Source organism: Mustela nivalis (genome assembly GCF_964662115.1).
Source record: "Mustela nivalis genome assembly, chromosome: 4".
Lineage (NCBI taxonomy): Eukaryota > Metazoa > Chordata > Mammalia > Carnivora > Mustelidae > Mustela > Mustela nivalis.
In genome coordinates, this window is record NC_139023.1 from 65,892,318 (window position 1) to 65,916,498 (window position 24,181).

At 48.9% G+C, this 24,181-nt stretch overlaps 2 protein-coding genes across 9 annotated transcripts in view; both read right to left on the reverse strand.

Annotated features, from left to right (window-relative positions):
* HTT (huntingtin) overlaps nt 1-11,957 on the reverse strand; it is a 141,512-nt gene extending 129,555 nt beyond the window's left edge. Inside the window, exon 1 of one of the 2 annotated variants that reach the window (XM_082727054.1) lies at nt 11,420-11,957. In XM_082727054.1, the coding sequence (XP_082583180.1) occupies nt 11,420-11,637 (218 nt within the window). In that variant the 5' untranslated portion in view covers nt 11,638-11,957. The remainder of the gene's footprint in view (nt 1-11,419) is intronic. The other variant, XM_082727055.1, reaches the window with a different exon arrangement.
* Nucleotides 11,958-14,923: 2,966 nt separating this feature from the next.
* The window catches only part of GRK4 (G protein-coupled receptor kinase 4), a 110,513-nt gene continuing 101,255 nt past the window's right edge, over nt 14,924-24,181 (reverse strand). For 2 of the 7 annotated variants that reach the window (XM_082727092.1, XM_082727091.1), the window contains exons 14-15: nt 23,972-24,109; nt 14,924-15,850 (exon numbers count right to left, since the gene is read on the reverse strand). In XM_082727092.1, coding sequence (XP_082583218.1) covers nt 15,692-15,850; nt 23,972-24,109 — 297 coding nt within the window. In that variant the 3' untranslated portion in view covers nt 14,924-15,691. The other 5 variants (XM_082727089.1, XM_082727095.1, XM_082727090.1 and 2 more) reach the window with 5 other exon arrangements.

Sequence of the window (24,181 nt, forward strand, 5' to 3'; positions counted from 1 at the left end):
AAGCCCCACAAGTGCATGATGAAGCACTGCTCAGCAGAACGCTACCACACACAAGGTGAGTGTCAATGTTCCAGACTCTGGGCCACAAAGCGGTGGATTCCATCTCTAGCATGTCCTGGGAGAGATAAAACTACAGGGACAGGAAGTGGTCAGTAATTTACAGGGGCTGGAGAGAGGTATGGCAGCAAAGAGGCAGGGGGAGCTTGAAGGGGTGATGAAACTGCTGAACCCCGACTGTGTAGTAGGCACACAGCTATGCATTCATCAAAGCCCACAGAACTGGACGCTAACCAGGTCCCTGTGCTGAGCATAAATCACACCTCGGTTTAAAGAAGAAAGAAGAGAGTGCTATGAGAAAATTAAAATGTTCTCTTCTTTAAAAACCAGATTAAATTAGAATTGACCCAGTGTAAGACAGCCACCAAGAAAATTAAAGAACATCGACCGTTTTAAGCATTTAGGAAGCAAACTAACTCACCTATCCATTACCTTTTGACTTCTAAAGTGAAAATCTGCCTAAGGCCTTAAATGAACTGAATTCACATATCAGGGTACCAGAAAAGAGGAAAAAAGTCACCAGCTTTACACTAATCACATGCATGCCTGATGGAGAATTGACCAGGCCAGTGGAACATTTTAGATACAAATACGAGTCCTAACAAGAACTCTGTCTCCCTCCTCATACATGGGATAAGCCGAAAGAATACAGTGAGCAACAAACAGCACAGCTGTCAAGGCCTGCGCCTGACTTCACGAAGACCTAGCCAACGCTGTCGCCCCTCACCAGAACTGGAGTAAATGTTCCTGAAACGAGCAAAAAGTCAAGGACAGAATACGATCTCACCCAAGAAAATAAAAATACATTCTACTGTTGTCGGTTTCCCTCTTGCTCCTCTTCTCAGGGTTCCTGGTAGGGAAAGCCTGTCTTATTCCCCGGGGCTCTCTTCCCAGGCCCCCGCCAGCCAGCGTCCAGGCCACTCTGATAACAACTGCTCTGGCAGTGGCCTCCCCAGGACGACAGACTAAGAGCAAGGCCCACCGCACATCTCTGTTCCTAGCACTCAGCACAATGCCTGCACTTCACAGATGTTCATAAAAAACCGATACGGAAATGGATTAAGTCAACATTTTCTGTAGAAGAATAAGTAAAATACACATTAAAGCAGACTCAAAAGCTCTTGAGTTAGTCTTACAGATAGGATTCAGAAGACAAGTGATAATTACTTTGAATCTAAATTTCTAGAACCAAGAGATGGAAAAAAAAGAAAAAGTAGAAACAGCAGCAGTGGCGCAATCCCCAAGTCCTAGAGCTCACGGGCTGTGGGAACTGGAGCTGGAGCCTGGGCAATCCAGCCCACCACACTCTAGACAATCAGGTCTCTAAGCAGCACCTTCGATGAATCTTATTCTGAAAAAGAAGACAGTACTCCCTCATGGTCGGCTAAGAAGAAAGCACACATATTTCGAGTTTTTATTCTTACCAGATTCACAATCACTTGCTAGCAATGAAGAAATCTGAATCTTTTCCACACAAAAACTGATAGCCCAAGAATCACAAAGTTCTGCAGTTTTCAACGGTTCCTAAACTCGCCATTAGAATTCAAACAATAATCAGTAAGTACTTGTTTTGTGTGAGAAGCATAAACACAAACCATCTAATTGCTACCAAATACTTTAATTCTGCTCCATTTTCCTCAAACCCATTGTCATTGCCAACATAGCTAAACGTGCGAAATTGACACACTATCATTAAAGAACTACACAATTTTTTTTAGAACTACACAATTTTATGACATCAGAGTCAAACCCTAAAAAATGCCTGCTTAAAAAGGCAGACAAGTGTAACCAAATCCTGTAAAAAGCACTCCCTCTTTTATCACACTGAAGAATACCCACATTTTTAAAGTGTGGGATCAGACTTTACCCACAGACACCCCAACAAAGACAATATAATCCTTCCAGTATTACCTACTGAAAGCAATAGGTATTACCTACTGAAAGTGGTAAGTGGTTTGTACACAGCACAAACCACTGCCATGGGACGCCCACTCCCAAACCTGATCTAAACGAGCCCATCAGGACACAGCCTCGGGCTACATCCCAAATGTCCACATTCCCCAGCCCTCAGGGAACTCTGATCCCTCAGAATAACTCAGTAGTTTAGGTCTTGCATTTTCAAGCTCAATTCTTTTACACTCTACGGTCCCTGCCTGAAACACCTCCTTCCTACCTTACTTTGTCCAATAAGCAAACTGGGAAATTTAAGAAAACCACAACCACTTCATTCCCCCATGGAATTTAACTTTGACTGATGAACAGAGAGGTCAGGCTGGTTTGTTCTACGTGCAAAGTAAGTATGGAAATTAAGGTAAAAAGGGAACCGCCTTGTTCTGAGCAGGAACTGGATGAACAGGGCAAGCAGTCTGGACTCTTCCAACTTTGGTAAATGCAATCACGTTAACTTCACCTTCAAAACGCAAACAAACTTCAGTCATCCCCTCTTCTGTACTGAAGTGATCGTTTCTACACAGAAACACGCATTTGAAAGAGGCGCATAAAAAAGGCCAGGCCCCTACAGCACACTAGGACCACATTAAAACAACTACCAGAGAATGAAGTCTAAGAATGGAATTCAAGCCATCTTCCAAATTCTTATTGTTTAATATCATATTATTTTAAGACTTGGCTTGAAAAATGTGGTTCCGGGTTGAGGGCTGGCAGGGGAAAGGCCTGGATTCCACTAGGACTCAAAGAACACTGCTTGGTCTTGGGCTTTTCTGGCTCTAAACACGTACCTTCCAATGGCACCTGCACAGCCCAGCCAGCAAGCAGGACTGAGGCCTCCCCACACACACAACCCCCCACCCCGCCGCCTCCTGCCATGGCCGCTTCACTTGCAGCAAGTATGGTACTAATGTGAGTGCCCCTAAAATGTTAGAGTTCCTTCGGACAGATTTTAGGAAGGAGTGAGACACCGGAAGTCACTTTGGAATTATGTACCATATCTAATTTAAAAATAAAAGTACTGGGACACCTGGGTGGCTCAGTGGGTTAAAGCCTCTGCCTTTGGCTCAGGGTCCTGGGATCCAGCTCCGCATTGGGCTCTCTGCTCAGCAGGGAGCCTACTTTCTCCTCTCTCTCTGCCTGCCTTCTGCCTACTTGTGATCTCTGTCTGTCAAATAAATAAATAAAATCTTAAAAAAAAAAAAAAAGTGCTGTTTGATTAGGGGGAACAAGGGCTAAGACTCCCCAATCCACAGTCCGTGTTACAGAAAAGGACCATCAAAATAAAACTTCTTGGAGCACAGGGTGCCTCAGCCAGGTGAGTGTCTGGATTCTTGATTTTGGCTCAGGTCATGATCTCAGGATAGGGAGATCAATCCTCCCCGTTGGGCTCTGCACTCAGCAGGAAGTCTGCTTGTCCCTCCATTCCTCCCCTCCCTGTTTCCTCTCTCCTACTCTCTAAAATAAAAAAATAAAATAAAATAAAATCTTTTAAAAAAATAAAAAATATTTTTAAAAAATAGGGCACCTGGGTGGCTCAGTGGGTTAAAGCCTCTGCCTTCAGCTCAGGTCATGATCTAAGGGTCCTGGGATCGAGCCCCACATCAGGCACTCTGCTCAGCAGGGAGCTTGCTTCCCCCTCTCTTTCTCTGCCTGCCTTTCTGTCTACTTGTGATCTCTCTCTGTCAAATAAAAATAAAATAAAATAAAATAAAAATAAATAAAAAATAAAGCCTTTCTTACTGGTGATCTAACCAAATACAGTTAACAATCAGTACCTTAAAAAGATGCGCTTCAAAAAACCAATGGGTTAAGCTAAATGAAAAGTCTTCTCTTCGTGTGTGTGTGTTTAGTTCTATACAATTTTATCAGCTGTGTATGTTTATGGATCCCCCACAGACACCGAACATTTCCATCACCACAAGGGCTTCTCCCAGAGCCACAGCCACATCCCTCCCCTCCTCTCTACCCACCACACTCTCCCTAACCCTGGCGATCGACCTCTTATCTAGTCTCCTTTCCTAAAACCCCATGATTTCAAAAATGTTACATATTAAAGAGTTTACACCCTTTCAAGAGTGGCTATTTTCACTGGCATAACTTCCTTAGAAGTCACCTAAATTGTGGCAGGTGTCTGGAGCTGAACAGTATAATTGTCGGAGTCCAGCTGCCAGGTCAAATAATGATTGCACACTCTGTTCTACAAGAAACTGCCGGACAGTTTTCTAGAGTAGACATACCCTTCTGTATGCCCACCAGCAATGATTAAGTGACCGACCCAGTTTCGTCCATGCCAGCATTTGGTGCTGTCAAAGTGATCGTTTAGAAACATTAAATCAGATCACTTGTTTCACCACACAAGTATGCATCTGGGCAGAATAAAGTCCTTATTGCATTGGGCACAAAGCCCCATTTGGCTGATCTTCATCTCTAATCTCCTACCACTCTAACCTCATCTCCTATTTCTGCCCTTCATTTTGCTCCAGCTGCTGGCCTCCTTACTATTCCTCAAATACTCAGCTCTCTGTTGTCTCCCTAAACCTCTTTTCCCAGATACCCAAACGGTTTGCTCCCTCCACTCTCCTCCAGCAGAGCCTTCTCGGTACACTTGGGCCCTACATAAAATTGCACACCTCTTCTCCCCCTTACTGTTTTGTTTTCTCCATCGTATTCATCACAATTGGTCTTGCTCACTGCTGTAATCCCAGGGCCCAGAAAACGGCCTGGTGTAAAACCAGCACTTAGCTGAAGGGCTCCTCCCAGGTCATCAAGTCCAGTCCCTGCTTAAGTCCCCACTCCCCCTGGGAGCTCTTCCAGCCCACTGTGGCTCATGTGTCAAGGTTACAATCCACTTTGGGGCTGCACGAATGCTTGGTGGCCCTGGGACTGAGAAGTGACACTGCGTCAGAAATGCCCTTACACAAACAGCCCAAGTCTTCCTTCCCACATGCTGACAGCACTGCTAGCTATGGAGCCCGGCCATCCCCAGTGCAGCTCTTCAAACTTCAGGGTGCACATAGATTGCTGGCAGGACTTGTCAAAATGCAGACTCTGATTCAGTACATCCCAGGTAGGGGAAAGGGTCTGTACTCCTCATAAGCTCGCAAGCAACAGCGAACTCTGGCCGGAGCAGCAAGGATCTACAGCAGATCATGTCTCTGACCCGCACTCCAGCACCTGAGCTGAGTCAACTCAGCACGCTAACCACTGTCTTACGCAGTGTTTTGTTTTTCCTTCTTGTTTGAATAAGACCAATGTTTGAGGCTGGACCAACCATTCCAAGGTAGTTTAGCAGATGGCTGGCTCACTTTCGGGAACTAGAGGCAGCAGGAGTGGGGACTTTCTTAGGTGAAGAGAATATGTCAGCAGGCTATTTGAAAGTCAGGACAACACAAAACCTCTGCCTTTACAGTTCCAAGTCCTTTTAAAAAAGAAAAATTCTTGTCCATGAACTGTCACTGAATCATACACCTTAAAATGCTTCATTTTATGTTATGTGAATTTCAACTCCAAATAAATAAACAAACAGGAAATTCTACACTATTATACAGCAATTATCAAAAATTACATGTGCAGCTATGGAACAATGTCTACGATATTACTGCTCTTGGAGAAATTCAGGGTAATTTCAGGGTAATGCAAACAAAAAGAGACATGTTTAAATGCTTAAATATGCATTAAAAATCAGAAAAGACAAAAAGAAGTTTAATAATTGTCATTTTTAGGGTATGAGACTAGGATAGATCTGTGCTGTTTGAAGATGTTTTATGATATATATATATATGTAACTTTTGTAATTTTTTAAACTAGTTAATAAAAAGTAACTAGATGGGGCACCTGGGTGGCTCAGTGGGTTAAAGCCTCTGCCTTTAGCTCAGGTCATGATCCCAGGGTCCTGGGATCGAGCCTGAATCGCATTGGGTTCTCAGCTCAGCGGGGAGCCTGCTTCCCTTCCTCTCTCTCTGGCTGCCTCTCTGCCTATTTGTGATCTCTGTCTGTCAAATAAAAAAAAATAAAAATCTTTAGAAAGTAATTAGAAAATAAATACTTCACAAAAGTGGTCCGATCATATTTAATCTAGGGATACGCAAGCTACAGCCTGCCTGTTTTGTTCCCATTTGCAAGCTAAGAAATGTTTTCACATCTTTAAATGGTTGATAATAATAATAATAGTTCGTGACATATGAAAATTATATGAAATTCAAATTTCAATGTCATCAATAAAGTATTACTGGAATACAGCCACACTCATCCATTTTCGTATTGCCTCTGGCTGCTTTAATTCTACCATGGCACAGGTTAAGTGGTTGTGAGAGAGACTGTGCCCACAAAGCCTAAAAATCGCCCCCTCTCTGACCCTTTACATAAAAACTTTGCCAATGTACATGAATCAGAAGACTTGACATATTTAAGGTGCCAATCCCCAAACCAATCTACAAATTCAATGCCATCCCTACCAGAATCCTAGCTGGCATCTTTGTAGACTCTGACAATCTGATCTCATAACCATATAGAAACTCACAGGGCCCAGGATAGCCAAAACTATCTTAAAAAAGAACAAAGTTGGAATACTCAAATTTCATGACTTGAAATTGTGATTTAAGAAAAGAAAACAGGGGCGCCTGGGTGACTCAGTGGGTTAAGCCGCTGCCTTCAGCTCAGGTCATGATCTCAGGGTCCTGGGATTGAGTCCCACATCGGGCTCTCTGCTCAGCGGGGAGCCTGCTTCCCTCTCTCTCTCTCTCTCTCTCTCTCTGCCAGCCTCTCTGCCTACCTGTGATCTCTCTCTGTCAAATAAATAAATAAAATCTTTAAAAATAAATAAATAAATAAAAAGAAAAAAGAAAAAAAGAAAACAGGGGCACCTGAGTGGCTCAGTGGGTTAAAGCCTCTGGCTTTGGCTCAGGTCATGGTCCCAGGGTCCTGGGATTGAGCCCCACATCGGGTTCTCTGCTCAGCAGGGAGCCTGCTTCCTCCCCACTCTCTGCCTGCCTCTCTGCCTACTTGTGATCTCTGTCTGTCAAATAAATAAATAAATAAAACCTTTATAAATAAATAAATAAATAAACCGAACACAACTATGGTCATCAAGACTGTACTTGTATTGGTAGACCAACTGAAAATCCAGGGGCACCTGGATGTCTCAGTCAATTAAGCGTCTGACTTGGGCTCAGGTCATGATCCCAGGGTCCTGAGATCCAGCCTCTCATCATGCTCTCTGCTCCTCAGGAAGTCTGTTTCTCCACCTGCCTCTGCTGCACCCTCCCCCCAGCCCCCGCTTGTGCTCTCCTGCTCACTCACACTCTCTCTGTCAAATAAATAAATAAAATCTTAAAAAAAAAAAAAAAGAACTGAAAGTCCAGAAATAAATGCATACACTTACAGGCTATGCATTTTTAACAAGGGTTCCCATACAATCCAATGGAAAAAGAAACGTCTTACTGATGAAAGTGCTGGGACAGCTGGGCAGCCGCACACCAAGGAATGAAGGTCCCTGACCTCACACCGTATATAAGTTACCTCAAAATGGATCCAATGTAAATGTAACACTCTAAAACTCTTACAAGAAAACACAGGAATAATACATCTCTGTGACCTTGAGTTTGGCAAGTTTCATAGCTCTTACTCTTAAGGCACAGCAACCAAAAACAAATATAGAAACTGGACTTCATCAAAATTGAAAACTTTTGATCTTTCAAAGGGCACTACCAAGAAAATGAAGAGAGAATTCACAGAAAGGAAGAATGTTTCAAAAATCACATATCTCATAAAAGTGTCCAGAATACATAAAAAATTCCATACAAAATACATATTTCAATTCCACAATAAAAAGACAAATTACTCAACTTTTAAAAATATGGGCAAGAATGAGGACAGGGCTTACAAACTAAGTGTAAGACTGGGGTGCTTGGGTGGCTCAGTCAGTAGAGCGCACAACTCTTGAACTCAGGGTCCTGAGTTGGAGACCTGCATTGCGTGTAGGGAAGGGGAGGAAAGGGGGGAGGGGGAAAAGAGGAAAAAGAAAGGAAGTTAGAAAGGAAGGAGTCACGTCCCTCATCTCATTCAGCCTCCTCACACAGACTCACCTGGTCTTAGAATGAACTCCCACCTGTGTGAGCCACCACAGCAGGGGTTCCCGTTATTAACAGCTGAACATATCCTGACTAAGAACACAAACCTCAGCTAAATCACCTCGCACTTAGCAGAGAGGAACAAGTCCCGTCAGTTCTACCTTCAAATTCAGTCACGTTTCACCTCACCACTGACAGCATCACCACAGAAGCCTGGACTACCATCTCTCACCAGGCCACTTCCACAGCTTCCCAACTGGTTTCCTGCTTCTGCTGGTGCTCCCCTTCACTCCTTTCTCAACCAGTATTCACTGTAAAATGGAACTCAAATCCTGCCCTTCCTCCCGCCATTCCTTCCTCTAGGATAAACACTGATGTCTTTAATTCACCTACAAGGTGAGTGGCACTCATCCAGGGTGCTGCTCCCACTCCCTCTGGGACCCCACCTCCTACTGAGAGTCTCCCACTCACTAATTCAACCAACCGAACCAACCTCTCCTTGGTATTCCTCAAACAGGGGGCCTTGAGACCTGTTTCCCTGCCGGGAACGCCCTCCTCCATACACCTTCAAGACTGTCTTTGACCCCCTCCAGGTGTTGATTCAAAAGCCACAATCTCAGTGGCTCTTTCCCTGGACACCCTATCTAAAATATCAACACCTTATCATTTCCCACTTCCTTTTCCTGCTTTGCTGCTCCTCCTTCATTTACCACTCTCTCATAAACCCACGTTTTACTTTTCCATCTTGTTTACTGTCTATGTCCCTCCCTGAAATGAAAATTTCACAAGGCAAGAGCTTTATCTGTTGAGGCTGCAACCCTGCAGCCATGACCACAGAGGCATTCCTTAGATGTTCAGTAAACATCTACCAATGAATGAAGAATTAAAGTCAGGGGGAAACCAGGTGGGACTCTGAAGGACAGTAAGAAAGTACCAAATGCAAATGTCAACTGTCTCATAATTCCAGTTAGGACCGTCCCTGCCCCGGCACCCCCCTGCAGGCCAACCCTGCTGAGACGGTAGCCAGTCCACCCCGGCACCCCTGCACCTTCCATGCTGAGCAGCGAGCAGGCACTCAGACACTTCAACTGAAGCCCACGCACGGCTGTGACACTGCAGCTCCACACAACAGAGAAGAACCATAAAAATAGAACAGACACTTAAATTGTTTTTGGGCAATTCCTACTTTGGCAAATGGATTTTTTAGCTGAAGCACCTGAACAGAAATGCCAAAATCCAAACTCGCAAGCAGAATTTGTTATTCAAAATTAATGAACACTTGCTTTCTCAAAGGCAAAGTGTCTACAAATATGATATTTATGCATTTTATTTAAAATAACTACAATTAGGCCAATGTAGTTGATTTCAGAGCATGCTAAGAAGCTTTAGAGCTTACTATTCTGAAATACTTCTGTTCTAAATAACTTAAAACCTATCTCCATATGTGCATGGTTTGTACCTGTAAGGATACACAAGGAGGAAGGAGAATAGTGCTTGCCTTTGGGGACAGAGTTAGGTACTCAGGAGAAGGGAGTAGGAGAGAGACATTTTAATTATTACCTTTTTGTAATTTTAGAATTTGCATCATGGGAGTGTACTACTTACATGAAAATAATAGATTATACTTTTAAAATAAATCAATCACATAATACCTTAAAATAAGGTAATAAAGCAGCATCTATCTACTTTTGTCAAGACAGCTTGAGAAAGAAACCTCTTTATAGCCATATTTTGAAGATAAGCAAATTCAGGTTCTGTCAAATCATCATAAGAAACCGATGGCAGTGGAGCCTGGGTGGCTCAGTTGGTTAAGCATCTGCCCTGGGCTCAGGTCATGATCCTGGGGTCCTGGGATTGCATCCAGCTCCCTACTCTTCAGAAAGACAGCTTCTCCCTCTGCCTCTCCCCCTGCATGTGTGCTCTCTCTCTCTCTCTCTCTCATGATCTTTCACTCTTAAATAAAATAAATGAAATCTTTTTTAAAAAATGTTTTTCTCTAAGCACCCAAGCAGGTTTTTCACCTTTTCTTAGAAGAAAAATTAATTTATTTATAAATTTTATTTCTAATTTAGATAAGTCAACATTACTCCCCAAATTCTCATCTTCTATTTAAACTCTCAGGACATAGCAAGGATCACATCAGAAACATAACGAGTAAGAAAATACTACCAAAAATGAGAGGGATGGCACCTGGGTGGCTCGGTCACTAAGCTTCTGCCTTCAGCTCAGGTCATGATCTTAGGGTCCTGGGATGGAGTCCCTCCAGCTGGGCGGGAAGACTGCTTCTCCCTCTACCGCTCCTGCTCTCCCTGCCTGTGTTCCCTCTCTCGCTGCCTCTCTCTCTCTGTCAAATAAATAAAATCTTTTTTAAAAATCCTAAATAAGTAAATGGATAAATATAAGAGGGAGCTTATTAAAGAGGCTGCCGCTTGAACACTGTCCTTATTAAATGCCGCCTTGTGCACATCCAGATGGAGGATGCAAAGCCCCAAGGGGAGAAAAAGGCCTCGCGGAGACTTCGGGGGTAAAGCACGTGGGTTCTGCTGGAAGGTATGGTCTCCAGGCCCAAGCAGCAGAACCCTAGCTTTCAAACAGTAGCAGACCGTGTCCAAAGAAGAAAAGAGGAGCCGCCCATGGGGGCCGCAAGCAAGCTGGACCACAGCGCTGGTGTAATGCGCATCCTCACCCCAGCAGCAATTAACCTCTCCCTCGGCAACGGTTTGTACGTCCAGCTGAAGACAGGCAGGAAACTAAACTCCGACTCCTCCTAAGATTCAAGTCAATTTTATTCTCTCTCGCGTTTAGCAACTCCCCACTTACTTGGCTCGCACTACTCAAGGGCCTGCAGATCATCTGGAGCTGAGACAGAGGGTCTCTTCCCGACTCTACCCGTGCGATTCCCGGACTAGCCGACACGCCTCGAGAATGCGGGAAGCCAGCTTCGAGGTACCCGCGGCGCCAAGAGCCCCCTGGACCGGAATCCCGCTGGGCCGGGACCGCAGTCCGCCATCCCCGCCCCCGGCGGCCTCCAGGCATGATGTCATCACCCCCTCCCAGCACCCCGGCTCCCAAGCCCGGCTGGTCGCGAGGTGTCTGGGACCTCAGCGCCCCCTCCCTCGCTGGGACGCCGAGAGGGAAGGGAAGTGGCGGTCTCGGCTCACGGCACAGCCCGGTCTTCGCAAATACAAAGCAGAGAGTTCCTCCCCTAACTTTGCACGCCGGGAGAGGCGGGGGTCCGTGCCCTCCTGCGTACCCGGACAGGGCCCCGGCACGGGGTTAAGGGCGACGGTGCGCGCCGAGTCCGGGGGCCGCGGGGTCGGGAGCTGCAACGGGCCGGTACTCACGGTCGGTGCAGTGGCTCCTCGGCCACCGCCGGGCCGGGGGGCGGCGGGGGCGGCGGGGGTGGGGGCGGCTGCGGCTGAGGCGGCGGCGGCTGCGCCTGCGGCGGCGGCTGAGGAAGCTGAGGCGGCGGCGGCGGCGGAGGCTGCTGCTGCTGCTGCTGCTGCTGCTGGAAGGACTTGAGGGATTCGAAGGCCTTCATGAGCTTCTCCAGGGTCGCCATGGCGGCCTTCCGCCCCGCAGGGACAGAACCCGAGCCCTCGAGCCGACCCGCGGCGCCGCTTAGCAGAGCGGCAATGAATGGGGTTCGACGCCGCCAACAGGAGAGGAACCGAGGCGCCCGGCCATCTTGGGCCCGTCCCGGCAGCCCTCGCGGCCGTGCGTCCCTCGACGCTGCGCCGGCGGGGCGGGGCCAGGCCGGGCCAGCAGGATTGACAGCCAGTGGCGGCGACCTCTGCCAATGGCTGGCCGAGGCGCCAGCCCGCCCCCCGCATCCGCGGGCTGGCCTCCCAGGGCAGGCTGGCTGCTGAGATCACAGCACCGCTCTCGGGTCGGGGCGGGCGGAGGGCGGGACGGGATAAGGAGCGGGGCGGGGTAGGGGGCGGAGCGGAGGGTGGGAGGCGGGGCAGGGGGCGCGGCAGGGAAACACTAACGGCGGGAGGCGGGGCGCGGCGGGGCGGAGGACGGGGAGAACGAGGAGGACGGGGCGGAGTAGGGGGCGCAGCGGGGCAGAAGGCTGGGTGGAGGCGGGGCGGGGAAAACCCCTGCGGCGAGAGAGGCTGAGCAGAGGACGGGGGCGGGGCAGAGGGCAAGGCGAGAGGGGCGGGGCGCGGCGGGGCAGGGGCGGGGCAAAGGGGGGGCTGGGGCGGAGAGGGCGGGGCGCGGGGGGGTGGGGAGGCGGGGTAGGGGGCGCGGCGGCGAAAAACCCCTGCGGGGGAAAGGGCTGGGCAGAGGATGGGGCGGGGCAGAGTGCACGGCGAGAGGGGCGGGGCTCTGCGGGGCAGAAGGCGGGGCGGGGCGGGCCAAGAGGCGGGGTGCGGCAGGGGTCGCAGCGGGGAAGCACTTGCCCGGGAGGCGTGGGGCAGGGGCCGGAGGCGGGGCGCGTCCAGGAAGGTCTCCCCAGCGCAGGTATCCTTGTCGCCTCTGCCTGGGGTCGCAGGGAGGACGGGCGTTGGGCTGGGAGCCGGAGACCCCCAGCGTGGCGAGCGCTGAGGGAGGGACTCAGCCGTGCGGGGAGGAAGGGCAGAGTGCGTGAGCCGGGTCCAGCCCGAGGGTGCGCGTCTGGGAGGCAGGGAGCCCAGGTGCCGCCCCTCGCTGAGCCGGCCTGCGGAGGGCATGGAAGGGCCTAGGGCAGGCACGGGACCAAAACCTGCGGGTCAGTGCCTGCTGCCCGCAGAGGCTGTGGCTGGCGCACAGCCTTGACCCGAGAGGCGCCACCCACAAGAACCACTGCCCGACCCTAACGGGCAGTCCTTCGAAGAAAGGACCACCCACCCCCCGCCCCCTGCCGCAGAGGTCTGTAGAGCACCTCCTGCTTAGGGTGGGGCACGCCCGGGCGAAGGGTCCAAGGCTTCAGAGCCTCACGCCCTGGAGGGGAGGTCAGTAAGCCAGCAGAGAACCACAGAGGACAGTCGGTCATCGAGGGGCTGCTGTCCCGCCCGCCAGGCAGGGAGTGGGTTGGTCGCAGAGAGAGCTGCTGTGGTGGGGGGGTGGTGCAGGTGATGAACACGGTATGAACCTTCAGGATCCCGCTCAGGGCACCCCTCTCCTCCGTACCCACAAGCCACAACTCTACCTTCTCTCACTGTGGTCAGTTGTCCCAGGCAGTGGGATAAAGGGAAGCCCGGCAGTACCACAGAAGCATTGCCCCTGAGGGGATAGCGATGGGGCTCCCTTCAGGAAAGGGACATCAGAGAATATGCCACCGGCCTCGGCCTCGAGATCCCCGTTACCTGACACTTTGGGGACAGCAGGCCGCAGTGTCCAGGCTCCAGGCTGTCCTGAGCTGCGGTCCACAGACACGACAGCCTGGTGATCCCTCGTGATACTGATGCTATTTGTGCCCTCGGATAGTCCCCTCCACTTGAGTGTGGCCTGATCCTGGTCCCTTGCTTGTAACCAACTAAATAAGGCCAAAGTGATGCTCCTGGGATTGGCTTACAAAAGATGGAGTCTTCCATCTTGCTGGCTGCCACTTTCTTAGCCTGTACATGTTCATGAAGCAAAGGCTGCCATGTCTGTGTTGCAGAGGCCCACGTGGTCAACAGTAAGTGAGAAACAGGGGGCTTTCAGTCCAAAAGCACACAAGGAATGGATTCCTGCCAATACCACATGTTTGGAGTGGGTCCTGGCTGGGTCGAGTTTCTGGGTGAGCAGGGTTGTACCTGACTGCAGGCTTTGCAGTGGTGCTGTGCCTGGAGTCCTGACCCGCAGCAGCTGTGGTCGGCAGCGGTGCTGTGTGTTGATAAGCCAGGATACACAGCAAAAGGTAAGTTTGCTGGGGCTGCTCATAACAAAGCTGAATGGACCAGGCTGGTGACTGCCAGATCTTCCCACCATGAAGGACTTCGTGGTGGTTCCCTTCCAGTCATGGAGGCTGGAAGTCCAAGATCCAGGCGTGGGTAGGATGGTTCTGTGCAGCCCTCTCTCCCTGCCTGTAGACAGCTGTCTTCTCCCTTGTCTTCACATAGTCTTTCTCTATATGTGTTTGGGTCCTGATCCCTTCTTCCTATAAGAACACCCACAAGCCATATTTGATGAGGGCCTCCACTGAAGACCTCATTTTATCTTGATTACCTCTGTATAAAGGCCCCATGTCCAAATACAGTCATAATCCAAGATGCTGACACCTCCTGACAGAACACACCTGGGTGAGGATGGTCGCTGGCTACAGCAACACTGGGAACAAAAACGTGGAAACTGAAGGAGTGACTATATGAATCAAGGTACACCCACATAATGGGAAACTATGTAGTCATTCAGATCCTGTTTGAGGAGAGCACTCATAACACAAAAGGTGTGCAATGCATGAGCAGACCGTCATGGAAGGCAGGACCCCTCCATTTTAATTTTTTTAAAGAAAGATAAAAACAACCCACACATATATGGAAAAGGGATCTGGTCATTAAGTCTATAACAGTGACTCTCTGTGAACAAGGAAATTATAGGTGATTTATATCTTAATCCTTACGCTTTCTGTATTTTTCAAGTCTTCTGCAACAAAACTGTTACTGTTTGGGGGGGGGATGTAAAAAGATAGGTTTGGGTGGGGAGCTAGAAATGAAAGCTGAGCAACACACCTGTGGTGATCCTGCAGAGGGAGGAGGGAGGGTTTTTTTTTTTAAGATTTTATTTATGTATTTGACAGAGAGAGATCACAGGCAGGCAGAGAGGCAGGCAGAGCAGGGGTGGGGGGCAGGAAGGGAAGCAGGCTCCCTGCTGAGCAGAGAGCCCGATGCCATGCGATGCAATGCGATGCGAGGCTTGATCCCAGATTCCTAAGATCATGACCTGAGCTGAAGGCAGGGGCATAACCCATTGAGCCACCTAGGCGCCCCAAGAGGGAGATGTTTAAAGCTCCCAGTGGCCCCCACAGATGGGGTACTGCAGCTGTGGGTAGGCACCCACTCTGAACCCCAAAGCAGGTAGGAGCCCATGGGGCATGAGGCAGAGCCACAAGGAATAAGGCAAGTGGGCCAGGAGCCCCCGAGGGTGACTTGGTGGCTCCTGCCTGTCTCCCCCGAAGCTTCTTCCAGTTGAGAGTGTCATCGCTGCATATTTTAATTCTATGTAAGTACACATGCATACCGCAGAGGACACAGACACAATCATGGCTGGTTTGCACAATCCCCATTTGTTTAAATCGACTCCCATATTTACCCATATTTACCCATATTTTCTTACTCTTCCTTCCCTCCTACATCTCCAATCTTCCTCTGGGCTCATTTTCCTCTGCCAGGAAAATACTGTATGGAGTTGCTTTTAGTGGACCTTTTATTGCTGAAATCTCTGTTTCAGTTTTTCAGGAAAAAATCTTTACTTTGTCTTCATTCTCAGTGGATTTTTGGATAGGTATAGAATCCGAGGTTGGCAGATACTTTTCTGCAGCAGATGAAAGATTTGGATTTCACTGTCTTCTGCTTTTCGTTCTGGCTGTTGAGAAGTCAGTTGTTGTTTAAAGGTCACTCCTCTGAGCATAATGTGTCTTTTTGCCCCTCTGTCTGCTTTTAGCATCTTCTTGCAGTCTTTGGCTCTCTGTACTTGCATTGTCCCATGTCTCAGTGTGTAAGGAGAGATGAGCCTGCCTCTTGATGGTGACCCCAAGGATCATGGTCAATCTGTGAGGTAGCAGTCAGCTTCCCAGCAGAAAGGGCTTGAAAGTCTGGCTGATACCCATTCTGGAAGTTCTGGAATGCTCGATCCCTGGTGAGAGATGTCTGGGAACAGGATGTTCTTTTCAGCAGCAGAGCCACTGCCCAGAGCCTAAACTCAGCCAGCACTGGACATATAGCCAGGTGCTCCCTGTTCCCTTCGAGTCCCTACAGACACTCACCATGACAGGGAGCATAGCCCCACACTTTGGCCACATATGGCTATCAAGCATTTGAAAGGTAATAATTCTGCATTAAGATGTGCGGTTAAGTGTAAAATATACACCAGATTTCAAATAACTTCATATAAAACAATGTAAAGCATCTCATTCTGTGTATACTGATGGCATGTAGAGATAATATTTGGGTATATTGCATTAAACACAAGATGACTCAAAGCAGTTTATTTTTACTTTCTAAAGATGACATATGTGAGTCGCATATTTTATGGGATGGCTGTGGTGTGTGAGGTCAGCTGGAATCCACCTGGCCCTTTAGGAAGGAGGCCTCACAGGTGGGTCTTGTCCTGGAGTCCATTGTCTTTGGGGGGCTGGGTTTGGTCACTCAGTAAAGGTGGTGACTGCCAGATCTCCCCACCATGAAGGCACGTTTTCCTCCATAATTAATAAGTTCTTGGTGGTGGTTCCCTACAGTTCTCTGGACCTCTGATAATGTCCTGCCACCTGGAAGCCTTCCACCCATGGGTCTGGCATCCCTGGTCGACCCCGGCCTAAGTCATCTTTCAGGCTGGGAGTTAAGAAGTGGTGTCTCTTGCAACTCCCTTGTTTCTTCTTCCCTAAGCTCCTCACACTTCTCTCTGAGAAAGAGCTCTCCTCCCCCATATCACATCCAACCATTCCCTTCCTTTTCTCCTCTGAATCTTAAAAATTATATGTCATAACCAGTTTCATCATAATTCTTTTGTTGAAGCTCAAATCGTCCCCAGTTCAACAGACGCCCCTTCAAGGTAGTTCCTGTGTCCCTTTGCCACATTCCATCATTCCATCCTTGAGCACTTTCTTGTTTTATGTCACAGCATGATGCTCCCAGCCCATCCTCCCCTCCTCAAACCTGGAATCAGCCACTTCTCGAAGAAGCCCTGACTCCTTGGAGGGGAGAGTGGTCTTTAGAAGCCAAGAACTTGGAGCCAGGTGTGCTCATCACTGTGGGGACGTCATTGCTTCTGGGCCTTTCAGAGAACAGAGTGGGGAAATTAGGAGCTTATATTTCAATTCATTCTTATTGTATTAAAATACACAGAACCATTTTAGCCATTCCTAAGTGGACAGTTCGGTGGCTATAGGTACACATTAATTCAAATTTATACTACAGGACTCTTGATGTCTTTAAAATGCATCTTTCAAAGAATGTAAAGTCAGAGTATCTCTCATTTTCTCTCTGATCCTGATTCCTTCTGGTTTATTTTCATTTTTGTCCTTGGCTGATTTCATTCCTTTTATCTCTGCCCCCTTAGTATGCTCTTGGTTATAGGCTCTCGGGACCCTGGTAATTTAGTATCCATGAATGAGATGAAGGTCTTCTTCAGGATTTTCTTTGGTTCACTTAACTGTCCATGACTCGGATAATTAGGATTAGATGAGATCAAGAGGATGGACCCCCCCCCCATGACTGGGTCAAGAGAGACCTCGCTTCCCCTCTCTGCTCTCAGCCATGTAAGGACAAAACTGTGGGAAACACATTTCTGTTGTTTATAAGCTGCCAGGTTCAGGGTGTTCTGCTACAGCAGCCCAGATGTACTTAAGACAGGGCCCTGGTTCTTGATGACCTTATAACTAAACTAAGAACATCGTAAAGTTACGATCATGTCTTCGATTTCCTGCTAAAAGCTCCAGCCTGGGGAGGAGGGTCAGGAAGACTTCTTGAAGCTACCTGGCTGGAATTGACTGCTGTGTTAATAAGCAAGGTCTACATGGGGTGTCATACTCCTTCCACTAGGACAGTTCTGTTCTTTCCTGAGCAAAACCTTTGACATCCAGTTGTCCCCTTATTAGATGATCAACATTGGAAATTCCACATCCTATTTAAAACTGTGCCTTCAGGAGCTGCCGGGTCATGACAGAACAAGCAGACCGACCCCCAGGGCACAGAGTGGGCTCTCCACTGGGCTCCCACTCCCATGGAGAAGGGGAAGAAATATGTCCTGATGATAAAGAAGAGTGTTCAGAGAACTTCAGTTAAATACTCAGCTACCTGCAGTTAAGAGGAATAACACACAGTGGGGCGCCTGGGTGACTCAGTGGGTTAAAGCCTCTGCATTCAGCTCAGGTCATGGTCTCAGGGTCCTGGGATCAACCTGCATCAGGCGCTCTGCTCAGCAGGGAGCCTGCTTCCTCCTCTCTCTCTGACTGCCTCTCTGCCTACTTGTGATCTCTGTCAAGTAAATTAAAAAAAAAAAAAAAAAGAAGAGAAGTCAAAGAGAAAGGGGCCAGAGCCTGGTTGAGCAGAAGGCCTCTGAGAAGGGCTCAATTCAGAGTCGGGATATAAGAGAAGGGAATCTTAAGACTTCAGAGAATGAGTTAAAGGGAAATCTTTCTCACTCCACATGCTTCGCTCCCTAGACAGGAAACCACAGACCCAGGAGGGGAGGCGGCCCGGGATCCCATGCTGTGTTCGGATCCCTGCATCCTGACCTTGACAATGCAGCTGAGGTGAGTGCTCACAGCAGGTTTTGAGTACACTCGAGGTTCAGTAGGAGCCTAAGAGGGTGAGCAAAGATTAGAGTGCGTGCTCATGGGGACTGGTAAGGACACAGGGAAACAGGACTTCCAAAAACTGCTAGTTATGACAAATCCTGAATTACTTTCCTGAAGAGTAACTTGGCAGTACCCATCAAAAGATGTAAGGACACAAACCACTTGACTTAGCATGGCCTTAGGAGGGCTGCTCTGGGGACATTATTAGATAGGCATTCAAAGATGGAGGCCCAAAAATGTTACTGAAGCAATGTTAATATCGAAAAGATGAAACGACGTCGACATCCAACAACGAGGCAGTGGTAAAAGCCTTTGTACCTTGTGTATTAGAACAATGTCAAGGAGCCATTAGAAATGACATGTTCAGGAAGACATGGGGAAACAGGAAGCTTCTGCGGTGTTGGGAGTGCAAGCTGCTGTAGCCGCTCTGGGAAATAGTATGGCATTTCCTCAAATAACTAAAAATGGAACTCCCATACGACCCAGCAATTCCACTTCTGGGTTTTTACCTGAGAGAACTGGAAGCAGGGTCTCAAAGAGGTATTGCTACACTGCACACAGCAGCATGACTCACAACAGCTGAGGGCCCATCAGCAGATGAACAGATGAGACACAGTGGGGTCCATCCACATGGCAGAATGTGGGCCAGCTTTTAACAGGAAGGGGATCCTGATGCCTGCTAGAACATGGAGGAACCTTGGGGACATTACGCTGAGTGAAATAAGCTAGTCATGGAAGAACAAATACTATATGATTCCATTTATAGAAGGTTCCTGGGGGAAGTCCAAGTCAAAGAGACAGAAGGGAGATGGTGGGCGCCAGGGGCCTGGGGGAGAATGGACAGTTAGTGTTCAGGGAGGACAGAGTGTCAGATTCACAAGATGACAGATGGTGGGGATGGCTGCATGGCCACATCAATGTACTTAATGCCACTGAACTGGACACTTAACAATGTTAAAAGGGTAAATTTTATGTATATTTTACCACAGGAAAAAGAAAGAAAAAGAAACTCTTTGTTTCTAATGAAACTCTTCACCAAGACAAAAATCTAGCTTTTGGTGAAACTAACCAATGTTAGACATTTTTGGTAGGAGAGGAAATTTTTTAAAATTTTCAGAAGGGTAGTGGTACCTGGGTGGCTCAGTGGGTTAAGCCTCTGCCTTCAGCTCAGGTCATAATCTCAGGGTCTTGGGATCGAGCCCCACATTGGACTCTCTGCTAAGTGGGGAGCCTGCTTCCCCCTGACTTCTTCCCTCCCTCTCTGCCTGCTGCTCTGCCTACTTGTGATCTCTGTCTGTCAAATAAATAAATAAAATCTTTAAAAAAAAATTTTTTTTTAGAAGAGTAATTTGTTCACATGGGTACGTAACAAATATTCTTTTAAAATGCCCACACAGGGGCGCCTGGGTGGCTCAGTGGGTTAAAGCCTCTGCCTTTGGCTCAGGTCATGATCCCGGGGTCCTGGGATCGAGCCCTGCATCGGGCTCTCTGCTCAGCAGTGAGCCTGCTTCCTCCTCTCTCTCTGCCTGCCTCTCTGCCTACTTGTGATCTCTGTCAAATATATAAATAAAATCTTTTTTTTAAAAATGCCCGCATGTCTTTTTTAGAGTGTAATTGTGCTTTATTTTGGGAAACAAATAATTTTCATAATGCAATGTTTATTTTTATCTTAATAATACACAGACATGGTCAAAGGAACAAGTCAGACACAGTGCTATGGACAAGAGCTTTCCTTCCGCCCACTGCTGCCCATCCCAGGGGAAACGCCTGCCAGACAGAGCCTCCTTTAATCCCTTTAGCTCGTTCTCATAGGGTTTAAGCCAACTATTTATACACTTCTTTTTTTTTTAATTTCATTTATTTATTTGAGAGAAAGCAAGAGCAAGAGAGATCACAGAGAGAGAACAAGAGGGAGGAGACCCACCGCTAAGCAGGGAGCATGATGTGGGGCTCGATCCCAGGACCCTGAGATCATGACTGGGGATCAAGGCAGACGCTTCACCGACTGAGCCCCCCAGGCACCCCTGTTCATACATTTTAACCAAGGGATTCCCTGCTACGAATCTACCCTAAAAATATTATCACAGATGTGCACAAACATATAGGTACAGGGCTGTCCATCCCATGGGTATTTCTAATAACAAGGAAGCTGGAAGCAACAATTTTTTGGATTGTTTGATAACTGTTGTCCTAAATGTGCAGTAAAAGATTAAGGAGACAGATATATTTAAACAAAATGGCAAGAAATATGGGGTGCCTGGGTGGCTCAGTGGGTTAAGCCTCTACCTTCGGCTCAGGTCATGATCTCAGGGTCCTGGGATCGAGCCCCACATCGGGCTCTCTGCTCAGCAGGGAGCCTGCTTCTCCCTCTCTCTCTCTGCCTGCCTCTCTGCCTACTTGTGATCTCTATCTCTCTCTCTCTCTCTCTCTCTCTCTCTCTCTCGTCAAATAAATAAATAAATAAACCTTTAAAAAAATAAATAAATTAAATGGCAAGAAATAAATAAATACAGATTACATATAGAATAAAATGCTGATAGGGATTATCTTTGGATAATTGCTGATACTAAAGATGAATTTTTCATTGTGTACGCTTTAATTTCAAAACTCTCCTTAAAAAAATATGTGCTTGCTTCTAACCAGAGGGGGAAGACAATTACAGATCAATACATAAAGGTGCCAGCTCGTAAAATCCTTTCCCAGATTCACTGTCTTACTCTTCCCTTGAGCACGGGGGCACTCAACTCAGACTAGCTTAAGCAGAAAAAAGCCAGGGGCAGGGGCTGGCAAAGGCCTTCACTGGTTCCTGGAGCTGTGCCCTATGGGCACAGATGGGCCCCCCAGGCTCCTTCCCAGCCAGGGCCCATGGTGACTGGGCAGGGACCGGGCAGACAAGCGCACCACTGCCCCCGTGTCCACACTGGTAACAGAAGGTCTGAAAAGTCTTCGAATATAAGCAGGTGGCAGGAATACAGGTGATTTCTATTTTCTTTAAACCTGCCTGCATTGCTCAGGGTGAGCATTTATTAGTTGTCCACAATTCCCGACAGATTTACTGAGCAGGTAGCACATACCAGATGTTCTATCAAATGCTTGCCGAAGGCCTTGGGTCTCCGTCCCTACCTCCTGCTGTCTTTAAACTGAGATGAGCTCCCATCAGAAGAGAAGCCATCCCTAAAATAAAGGCCCGAGCCCCAAGGTCACTCTTCCCTCTCCCCATCCGGGAACAGAGCAAGCTGAGGATCAACTTCTTATGGTCTCGAAGGGCACGACCCCAGGTGCTTCCCTGCAGAGCCTGGCCCCAGCACTGCTGCCCTCTAGACAGACCAGAGCATGCGTGCAGATGACACTGGCACTCTTGGAAGCGCCATCTGGGTTCACGTGGCTGGGGACTTGTGGCTGCAGGACAGCAACACTGAACCCAGGCACGTGGTTGATCCTGGCTCACTCTCCAGCATGCAGCAGTATGGCGGGGTCTCTGATCCAGACCAAGTCTTTGCTGTTCAATGAAAGTTGCAGAGGACTGGCTTCTCAACACCCCTGCTGCAGGCCTCGTACACACAGATCCAGGAGAAGTTTGGGTTCTGCACCTTGGGGCCATTTGCCCACAGAATCTACAGACCACACCCCTGGTCTTCACAAGGCCTGCGGGTGCCAACACCCCTCCCTAGGCAACAGAGCCCACATTCCCACCACGGGGAAGGGGCTCTACCTTCCTTTTCTGGCAGCCCTGGCTGAGGGAAAGAGTTACTGACCCCGGAACCCCAGCATCCCTTAGCCTGTGTGGGAAGCGAGCTCCTCAACTGCTAAGCACCCACCAGAACTGGAGAGGGGGGTCCTCACCCCCAGCCCAAGCACAGGGGGCTCCCAGCCCCATCTTCCCCTGTGCTTCAGGCCGGGAGGTGCCACACAGACCCCCAGGCTACCAACAGCCAAGCCCTGGTTCGGGGTCCTGCACACACCCTCTCTCAGCCCATGTCCAGGAGTGCCACAAAGATATACACACACGAACATGCACACCTCACCCATGAGAATCTCGGTGAGTGAGCAGATGTCAGTGTGGATGCAAATGGGCCAAGAACTTCTGGGGATAGCAGGACCCTTCCTGCCTCCTACCACACTGGGCACCGGAGGACACTCTAGGGGGAAGAACAGGACTCTTGGCCCTGGACACTGTTAGGCTGATGCCCCAGCCTACTCCTCCCCACCTCTGTGGGCACAGGTGGGACTTGAGCCCCCCCCACTCAATGTCCACACCTGGGGCTTCTGGGTACCGGGGCAGTCCTCAAGTGCCCTTTCCTACAGCCCAGCTCTGGTGCCAACACGACTCAGGTATGAACACAGAAATCTGCAGACGCATGTGGCCCGTGTTAAGCTGTGACACGTATTTATTGCGGCTCCAGACAGGACAGAACGCTGAGCGTGGGCTCCTCGGCATGGGGTCGGGCTCTGCGGCTGTGGTCACAGACTGGTGGGCAGCTCTTCCTTCTCGCTGGGGCCACTGCTAATGCAGCCCTGCAACATGGCAGAGCTCGGGGTCAGTCAGCCAACATGCGCCTGCTCTGCTCCCTGGCAGTGAATGCGCAAGGTGACAGCCACGGGGCGGGGGCACTGATACTAAGGCTGACTTCCACACTTCCTCTCACGCCCCCCATGGTTCGGAGGATGCTCAGTTCACATGCATACGCACACATACACACACAGTGTCTCAGATTCGCTTTCTCTGCTGCACACGCAACGCGATTACAGGACCTGAGCTGAGTGCTGCAGGGGAACGAGGGCAGTGGTGCCACGTGGCTCAGCTGGCAGCATGCCATCCGCAGCTGCGGAGTCCCCATCCGGTGCCCCCTGCACAGGTCGGGCAGACATGCTCTGCGTAGGACTTCCTGAGTGCGGGGAGCCTGGCTGCCAGGGAGACCCAGGCGCGAACCCACACTTGGCCCCTGTTCTCCAAAGAAGTATGGTCCTGGTGGACACACCCTCACAGACCTTCCCCGCCTAAGGCTTGCTTTTCATACTGAACAAAGATGGACTGAATGTTAGTGGACAACCACAGGGTACGAAGCAGGGCGACGCACTCTTGTAGGGAGAGACAGTTCACTAGGAAAAACATGCTAAGCCTCCTGCTTCCATGTTCCGTGTGACAGAAGGCCTGCGACGGGGCAGCAGCCAAGTCGGAGTGGGAGGGCAGTGATCGACATGACCCAGTTGCTCATGACTGGTCTACGCAACCCCCAGAGCTGTTTGTCCTTTGCGTGTCAGAACAGGGTCTTCATACCGAAAGCAAACGACATAGTGAGGATTTTTCTGGTGGGTCTCAAATCGCACCATAGAGTGAGAGCTCTTAAATTATGTGAAATGTCTTAATAAGAAAGCTGAGAAAAGAAAGATTTTACCTTGGTGAAATCTTTCTTTTCTTTGAACACCTCCCATTAAAAAAACCCCCATGTAATAGAATGCTTGTTACCCTTACCCCTCTCCTGAAGAGTCTGTAGAAGAAGCTTCTCTTCGTTTTGGAAACCGGGTATCGTGCTTTCTCTTCTACATTCAACACCATATTTTCTTCAGGCTCCACGTCATTGATGTCCTTAAAACAACCCGATTCGATCATCTGTGCCCATGTAAGAGGAGAACAGAGAAGGAGAGAGATCCCATGAGGTCAGTCCACCACGTTCCGCCCTAC